This window comes from Branchiostoma belcheri, unplaced genomic scaffold (genome assembly GCF_001625305.1).
Source record: "Branchiostoma belcheri isolate BF01 breed outbred unplaced genomic scaffold, Haploidv18h27 scaffold1, whole genome shotgun sequence".
Lineage (NCBI taxonomy): Eukaryota > Metazoa > Chordata > Leptocardii > Amphioxiformes > Branchiostomatidae > Branchiostoma > Branchiostoma belcheri.
This window is the reverse complement of record NW_017802379.1, coordinates 11,630,269-11,639,683: the sequence shown is the minus strand read 5'-3', so window position 1 is coordinate 11,639,683 and position 9,415 is coordinate 11,630,269. Positions and strand designations below refer to the sequence as shown.

Below are 9,415 nucleotides of genomic sequence, written 5' to 3'. Positions count from 1 at the left end.
GGGGGGGGGTGTCCATGTGTGTGTGTGTGTGTGCGTGTGGATGTGTGTGTGTATGGTGTGTTTGCGTGTGTACGTGTCTATGTGTGTGTGTATGTGTGTCCCTGTGTGTGTGTGCCTTTATAGCTTTTTAGCGAGCTAAAGCTAAAAAAAAGCAGGCATCAAGGCTACTAAAACGTCGCTTACAAATACAGGGCATTAAGTTAATTTAAAGTTATTTTTGTCCTTGTTTGATACTGTGGAACGGGTATTTTAAACTAAATGTACTTGTATGGTAGTATCTATTTTAAATAAAAAAGAACCATTACTTAAAAACATGCTTGGAATAAAACTCCGATTTCTTGTTATCTGCCAAACCCATAAAATAGATCTACACTCTTTAACATTTTGCACACTGCAGCTGTGCTGACCGGCACAAGAATTCCCGGTCCTGTAACTTCTTCCGGGAGTTTCATGACCGTTCGACTTGTCACCGATGAGACAATAACTTGGAAGGGATTTCAGGTCAACTATACAGCGGAAGATAAAGGTAACTGATCAAACTTACAGCTTTCTTACGTGTGTGTTCTACCCTTTGAATCAGGTCCATATAAAAACATGTGTTAAGTTTAACAAACGTACCCAAGTGTCCTACTGTCGCTTTTTCGGCGTCCTTTTTACCTTACCATAATGCTGGCGTCCTAAATGATCACTTTTTGTAATGCTAAATGTTTAACAAATTTAGGTATGTATCCATTTTTGTATTTATAAATTGCCACAGGGGCAACGAGGTCCCATCGTCTACAATATACTTCTCTCTCGTCTTCTTTTTCTAGTTTTTGCTAATTGTGAGGTCGGCGAGTACCGGTGTGCTGACGGTGTGACCTGTATAGACGCCTGGAAACGGTGTGACGGAAACAACGACTGCAGAGACGGGAGTGATGAGGATGCAGCAAACTGTGGTTAGTACGAAAAATGTAGTATGGGACTATCATTGTTCTTCCATGTACTGCACGTGCACAACTATGGAGCCATCATAGCGCAGCTGCGTTGCAGAGGCTTTCAAAAGCATCATGTCACAGCCTCGCACCACTAGTAACAGTCTGCTCTTAGCCCAGCTGGGTATCGACACCTTCGATGCCAGGAGGTGAAAGTTGACCCATTTTTTTGCGGTCGCCTCCTGACGTCGTGTAACGACATTATCAGTTTGCTTCTACGGTCTGATGCCTTCCCGACTAGCCAGTTTTGGCGGCGATATTGCCAGCTGGTCCGCAGACCATAGCTAGGCCTCGTCTCGGATTTTTTTAAAATTTAGTTATCATTTCACTCCATACTGAAGTATGGAGTGAAATACTGTTTTTATGGCTTCGTGGTCTGGTGAAACCATATTATTTCTCTGATGTTTCTTCTCCTCCATCTCCTCCTGCCATTTCTTTAAATGGATTCAGCTTCTTCATTTTGGGGCCTAAAGACCTGAAATTTGGTATGGAGGTACAGTGGGCAAATGCCCTCAGGCGTTTTTTTTTTAATTCTTGTGATAAAGGCTTTTAGAATGGTTTTATTCGAGTTTTTTGGCTGTATTATAGCATATGTATTACTGTGTCAGTGGGCAGTGTTAACCACATTTGGGCATGAGTCATCACAATGGAATGCAGGGCATCAACCAATAGGCATGCAGCTTTCCTCTCTTCTTCTTGCTGATTGGCTGTTGGGATTTAACTTGATTAACACCTGCACAGAGCATTTCCACCTGCACAGTGCATTTCTTGCTGATTGGCTGTTGGGATGTAACTTGATTTACACCTGCAGAGAGCATTTCCATACTGACAGTATGTCTGTATTCAAGTGTTTTGGTAGGTATTTCAAGCTTTCCTGCTCCAGCATTGGAATGCGGGGCATGAACGTTTTTTTTTTTTTTTTTGAAAATCAACAGTTTGCATTATGCAATTAAAAATCCTAACCAATAATGTAGGGAATAGCTAGCCAACTGTTGTAGTCTTAGTTGTATGCTACTTCATATTATAGTATCATACAATATAAAGCATTGTTTTCCCTTGTGTTTCTCATTCTTTCCCTGCCATGTCGTAAAATGTGGTGAAGCAATCGCTGTATTTGCTCCAAAGCAAATATTGGCCTTTCTAGTTACTGATGATTCTTCTTCTTCTCCTTCTCCTCCTGCCACTTCTTTTAATTTATTTAACTCCTTCATTTTTGGGCAAAATGACCTTAAATTTCGTATAGAGGTAGAATGGGTAAATACCCCTAGGCGTTTTTTTTTTAATTTTGTTGATACAAGCTTTTACAATTGTTTTATTTGCTTTTTAGCTGTTCCCATAGGAAAGTATTGTGTGGGCGTGCGCGCGTGACGTAATAAGAAAGGAATTCGGGAGCAGGCCCATATATGGGCATGCACGCAGGTGTGGTCTTGTCTGCAGATGTGGGTGTTGATTGGCTTTTGGCTAATTGATTTATTTTCAACCATTTTCACGTACAATATGGGGATTGTCAGTGCGGCTGGTCCACGCGGCCTCGACCGTGGGCAATTGATGTTTACTATTGGATACTTTGATATTTGATACCGATTCGTGTGATTCCTATAAACATTTCTCCTAACTACGAACTAGTTGGAAAAATGTTAGATGCATGGATGCCTGTATATGATTTAACAACACTGAAAATCTGACGCTAAAACTGACAGACATTTCGCTCTTCTCTGTTGGAACAACGCAACGCAAGCGGGAGGTCAATGACCTGCGCCCCGCGAGTACTGTAAACAACGGTACGTAATGTGTATCGTCGGCGCGCGCGCCACGGTATCAACAATTTTTGGCGACGCCTCAGGGGCGGAGGCATTTGTGTAAGTACTACGATCGCTTTGAAAGAATTTCAAAAATTGCATGAATGCATTCCCTAGGGAATTGGTTTTGAGGTAGCCTCCGGCCTTGTGGTCATCGGAACAAGCAGGAAAGGCTTATGTTACCATGCATGCAATAGCACCTTTTCGGGCAAACTGTGGCTTTTTGCACACAGACTATTAATGATTGTCTTTATTGATATTTGAAATATGTTTTCTTCTATCAAGAGAGAACAGATTTCTTGCTCAGGAGCAGCATATGCAAGCATATAATACTTCAAATATGTTTTTAGTTGCAACTATATGATGCTGGTCGTTTTTTTATAACTTTACTGTGTGACACATGTAGTGTAACAGTGATGTTTTGTGTAAGGAATTTTATTCACTTGTGTGTTTTCTATCATGTATGTTTGTGTCAGTCTTGCTTTTTTATTTATCATTTTCTTCGCTTTCATGATGCTGTTGCATTCCATGCTTGTTTTTCAATTTTCTTGGCTGCAAAACATGAATGCACACCCCAATCCTTCCATGACTAGGTTTCATGCTAAGGTTTCATGCTAGCCAGTGAACTCCTGCTGTAGTCTGCATCTCAGGGTGGACATGGCGAAGTTTACCTGTGGGTATAAAGAGAGAAAAGAGCATAAATGAATCTATGCCAACTTTGGCCAGCTTTGATTAACTTAAATTAACAAGATTTAGGGTCATGAATGTAAATATGCAAAGCATGTGAGTCGATTAATTTTACAGAATGCTATGAAGCAGACACATATATATAACACATTTTCTGGCAATGAAAATTGCGACATCATGAAGTATACATGCCGTATAGGATTTTGCTGCCAGGTAATTATGAATAGCCTGCGTGCCGGACCCCAGCACTTAGAACAAGGAGCTTAACTCCTTGCTTGGAATAAAGAAAGTGCTTCTTCTTTCTGAGACACTTGACCAGGCCTCTATACTGCCCAACACGCCACAGTTTCGGAGCTGGCTTCCTTCTTCAGTTTATCTAGACGTATAAATTAGACCCCAGCTGCAAATTCTGTGTTCCAGGCGTGAGATTTCCCTGACTGAATTGAGTATCGTGGCACAGGGGCCTGGCACCCAGGCTACACAGTTTTCCCGGCAATGACATCATAGTAAATATGGTACCGTATTTCAAAACACACAGCTTTTCATGAAAGAAGTACTATAGATATGCGAACATTGCCTAACCATCGTGGTTATGTACAATATTGCATGATGATGAAATAAGGATGGTTAGGCACTCACCAGGTATTTTGTTCCACTTCTTGATTGTATTCTTGAGTAACTGCTGTGTTTGTCGTCATGTAGAGCTGAAAGAAACAGTGTAGAACAGGTTAGCAAAGTTTGATCCATTCTAGGGTTGTGTTATTAAGCATAGTTCGACAGCGTTCAGCTTGACTGCGGATGTGAAACTTGACCTTATTATGTTGGGATGTCAGAATACGGGGAAATAATATCAAGTTACAATTGTGTGAATTATATTAAGTTGTTAAAACCAAAATGGTGTTGACCTAGAGATAAGTATACAACGTACTGAAACCGCCTCTGTGCACTGAGATGGTCTCCGCTGTTCGGAACCCTGCGTCGTTGGCAGGTGCGGTCAGTTTAGCGCGGACAGGGCATAACCTTATATGCCGGCACTGGTGTTCAGTGTAGAACAGTAGGGTATCCCTCTCTGCATGTCTGAGGTTTACTGGAAAGAAAGACAAAACAACGCCCGGGGTTATTGATCAGGAGAGCCTTGACGGAGAGAATTAAGGGTAAGGCCGGAAAACCCCGGCGGAACTGGGCGTCAGGTGGCTCAAACTTTACATAAACCAGAATTCCAACGTTCTTTCACACGTCGGACGAAAGAAAACCAGCCGCTAAAATGAGCAGCTATAAAAACAATTCACTAACACACTTATCGTCGATACCTGATAAAGACCGGTTGGATTTATAATGAAATACTGACCGAATTCTGTAACGCAAAATGCACGGAATAAACCACACAAACAACAAGATGAGTGAAGTCAGAAAAACGGGTGTTAGAATCTTCAAAATATATTTCCAAAAATAATTTCATCAGGTATTATACTAAATTACTAAGTACTAAGTGAGTGCTAAATTACTCCAGAATAGCCTGGCAGCCAGACCATGTATGCTTCCGGTATCTCACGGTGGTGCTGGCAGCACTGCCCGCCCGCCCAGGGGTATTTTATGCAGGGGTATTTTACCGGGTCGGTTACAGGACGACAATAATTAGAAACTTTCAAAGGCCAGCTGGAAAGATCTGGCATATCAGCAGCGTATGGCTCGGGCCTGCAAAATATTCCTAAGCCACTAATATGAACAGAAAGGTTTTGTCGGAAAGGGTAGAATATGAAGTTATAAGGCCGGTGGAACTTAACGTCATGTGGCACACACTTTTAACGCGAAAGCTCCTTGATTAAACTAAAATTCTCTCTACGCGTGTGGTAACCAGCCAACAAGCAACTTTAAACTTTCTCTAACTCAGTGATCGACAATGATGTATCAATCAGTCATAATATAACAACACCCAAATTCTGACACCGGAACTTTGAAGACACAATCAAGTACTGTACTTTGCTAACATCACACAAATAAAACGTTCAAGTCACACTGACTACATGATCGATACTCTGCGCGGCTGATATATACGGCCATCGAATCAGTTAACAAGAATTTGTAATTCAAAATTTCCCCAAACCACTGCAAGTGATACTAGTACTAGGAACAAATTAGTCAATAAGCTGCTAGTAAAGAAAGGGGTAAAGCCGATTAGATTCTCTGACTAAGCGCCCCAATTTTATGCCCTTGTAACACGCCTCATTGAAGGCGAAAAACCTATTCTAGTTTTCTACTCTGAGGCACAGTTTTTCCAAGGTTAGTAGAACTGTTCCTCCTTGGCACTATAGGTCTGAATCTTTGTCAGAAACTGTAGTGTACGTGATAAATGGCGTCACACATATACTAAATAGTGATGACCCATTTAAAACCACAATAAGGAAATACCCGGGACACAACAACATAGCGAGATCCAAGAACACCAGAAAAACATAGAAAAAAATGTATAAATCTAAAAAAAAAGTCTGCTTGAAAAATACCAAGAATTTCAAACAGAAAGAGACGAAAGTTTACTTCACATACGTATACAGAGTACAAAGCACATACTAGTACACGAGAAAATAGCGAGTGGGTCAAGGAACTGTTATGAAATACGGGCGACTGTCGGTCAAGATACTAGTAGCCTGGTAGCCAGACAAAGGCAAACTTCCCAAAAAATTTCTCTACGTATACGGTGACGAGTGATCAACCCGCCCAGCAAGTTCAGGATATAACAAGATGTAGGTTTGTTGTCCACAGTCAAGTAAAACACTTAACAAATAGACATGTGGCACTGCAAAAACACGACTGTGATAGCAAAATTTACACTGATACGATGATGGCATATTTCAACATAGGAAGTAACATTAAAACATACCTTTTCAATAGCTTCAACCTGTCCTTCGTAGGTTCCTCTGTACCTCTACGGCTGGGGGTACTGTCCGCCCGCCCGGCTGCCCGCTCCCCGCTGGCCCGCCCGGCCGTCCGCCTGCACTCTGCTTGCCCGGCCATTCCTGTCCGATCTGGTCCCCGCTCGCCCCGACTATCCAAAGGTTAATGGGTTTTCAGAATTCAGAGATTTTTACACTTTCCACTCGGTTGAAAACAGTGAGTCGTTCATTTGCTTGGAATTGATAGGGTCTATAAACTAAAGAAGGCTGTAGAGCATTATTATTATGAACATATAGGAAAGTACACAAAACATTTGAGAATATAGCGATTTTGGCCCTTTAGTAAGATACCTTTTGCTATCTATAAGGGCAAATAGTTTCATGGATAAATCAGTACAAAATAACCTACAAGTGAACGTTCTGAAACATATTGGCCTAACATGTCTTACAGCATTTGTGTGCACACATTCAAGTTACCCAACAAAGTAATACTAACCTGATTCTGTCGGTGGAATTCCGAAGGTTCACTGGGGAAGGTTTCCTCAGAAGCCACGGGAATGGTCCTCTTTTCAAGACTATTAGATCATCGCATCAGAGAACACGTCTGTTCCATCACACACCTTCAGCCGGACTGAGGTTTGGGACTGGAGTTTGCGAGAAAGAGACTGGAAACTCCGCCCCCTAGTCAGTATCATGCTTCCTAGATCCAATCCTATTGGCCTATCTTAGAATAACAGTAACCTAAACTGGGGGTTTCCATTACCTCAGAGTAATGTACACCGGGCTATCCAGTGTCCAGCGTGATTAATTATTGTCACCTGTCATCCCGCACACCATGGATGGAGAGCACAGGTTCAAGCAAAGGTCAACGACCCCTTGAACAGGGATCTGGCCCGCGAGGAGTGGGTTTATTTAAACAGATCACACAGAAAGAAGAAATTATCTGTATTCTAGGAACCCAGGATAGGTCAAAGAATCACAAGTTAAGTCCAGTTTCTGATAGAGTGAAGTGGAAAGTGTTCAAGCGGGAACTTCACCATATATTATAGTAAAGTAAGTAAGTACATGTATGTCATTATATCGCCGGGGAAGAACAGCTGATTTCTCCTATACGTGTCTTCGGTATGTAAGGGTGCGGTCAAGGTCAACGCCAAATACCTGGTAGCTTGAGTGAACTCGGTTCCGATGGGTGACCCTTACAAGTTCGTAAGATAGCTGCCGATGTTGTAGATGTACGTACCCGGAGCAATGACACAGGAGCCAGAGCTATATAGTGACGTGACTGTATTCTCTCCTCTCCGATTCTAACTCTCTCTTTTGACTACTCGAGTACATGGGTTTTATATCCTCTATCCACCTACACACAGATTTCTTGGAACAAGGGCATCATACTTCCTGTATCAGCTTCATTAGGCATTAGTGGAAAAGCCCTGACCATTACCAAATAAGGCAATTATGTCCAGCCACTGAGACCCTGGTCCCCTACCGTCAGGACCCCATTAGTTCTTCCTGGGTCATTAACTAGATGTCTCTCAAAGATCTCTTACATTTCTCAGAACAGGGGAAAGTGATTCAGTACAAGAACAAGAAAGTGTTTTTCCAGCCTATGGTACAAGAAACGCATATAACCTAAGATACTTATTCTTATCAATATACTACAGGCTAGAGCACCCTATTACAGGTACATGCATATACATGTAGCCCCAAGACAAATAAAAAGGAGTGAATCCTATCTAGCGATTCTAATTTTTTAAGCGTTTAAGAAACACAACATAAATTTGCCTGGGCCTACAAAACTGATTTTGAACCCCTGGTGGCTTTCCTCGTACTGTAGCAGAAATTCTGGATTCTTTCTAAGGCCACAGCAAGTAAATTTTATGGATGACATCCGCGCGCGCATTAATTTTCGTCTGATTTCGGAAAAAAAAAAACAAATTTTGTTGCCTTCTGACAGTGGTCAACATGCCAAAAATGGAGAAGGGGCTGTAGTACTTACCTCCATGGAGCTAGCTCCAAGGAGCTAGCTCCATGGAGGTGAGTAGTACAGCCCTGCGGCAGATTAATTTCCAGCTCCATGGAGCTAGCTCTACGCACTATGAATGCATATACGTGGTTCACGTCACCTTCAAGAAAAATGCATATACATGGTTCACGTCACCTTCAAGAAAAAACAGAAAAAAACAATAGGGGCTGTACTAATCGCCTCTATGGAGATAGCTCTACGCGCTATGAATGCATATACATGGTTCACGTCACCTTCAAGAAAAAATGGCATGGCCACTATAGAGCCAGCTCCATGGAGGTGAGTAGTACAGCCCTGCGGCAGATTAATTTAATTTCCAGCTCCATGGAGATAGCTCTACGCACTATGAATGCATATACATGGTTCACGTCACCTTCAAGAAAAAATGGCATGGCCTCTATAGAGCCAGCTCCATGGAGGTTGAGTAGTACAGCCTTGCGACAGATTTTTTTTCCCAGCTCCATGGAGCTAGCTCTGTGCACTGTTAATGCATATACACGGTTCACGTCAACTCGAAGAAAAGTTGGCCTCTATAAAGCTCGCTCCATGCACTATGAAAGCATATACATGGTTCACGTCACCTTAAAAAATTGATCTCCATGGAGCTAGCTCCTTGGAGCTGGCTCCATGCACTATGAATGCATTTACGTGGTTCACGTCACCTTCAAGAAAATGAAATTGACCTCTATAGAGCCAGCTCCATGGAGGTGAGTAGTACAGCCCTGAGGCATTGTTTTTGGTAGCTCCATCTTTTCCGATACCCATCCGGCCTGTAGCTGCATCGTGTTCTTCGCGTTGTCAATATCAAAAACCGCGTCACCATGTGCGTGTGAAATACGGTGAATAAAGGATACAAAAGAGATGTTTTAACAGATTATTTTATGACAGGAAGGTCGTAAACAACTCTAATTGTGTCCGTCTAGACAAAGGTTTTACACTTATGTGTCCGTTTGTACTGAAAAAAATGAATACAGAATAACGCTGTGAACAGTGGAAATTCCCCCCTTTTTTCGATATCCTGTTTAGATATAAGAAACGAAC

General features: G+C 42.0%; 1 protein-coding gene and 1 long non-coding RNA gene across 3 annotated transcripts in view; one reads left to right on the top strand and one right to left on the bottom strand.

Annotated features, from left to right (window-relative positions):
• Window positions 1-9,415, top strand: part of LOC109478453 — a 51,098-nt gene that overhangs the window by 16,218 nt on the left and 25,465 nt on the right. For both annotated transcript variants that reach the window (XM_019780025.1, XM_019780116.1), the window contains 2 exons: window positions 398-526; window positions 813-938. In XM_019780025.1, the coding sequence (XP_019635584.1) occupies window positions 398-526; window positions 813-938 (255 nt within the window). The remainder of the gene's footprint in view (window positions 1-397; window positions 527-812; window positions 939-9,415) is intronic.
• LOC109488148 lies at window positions 4,119-6,622 on the bottom strand. Its single transcript, XR_002141318.1, has 3 exons — window positions 6,339-6,622; window positions 4,389-4,547; window positions 4,119-4,164 (listed from the first exon to the last, which is right to left on the bottom strand). It is a non-coding gene; the product is annotated as an uncharacterized LOC109488148 (long non-coding RNA).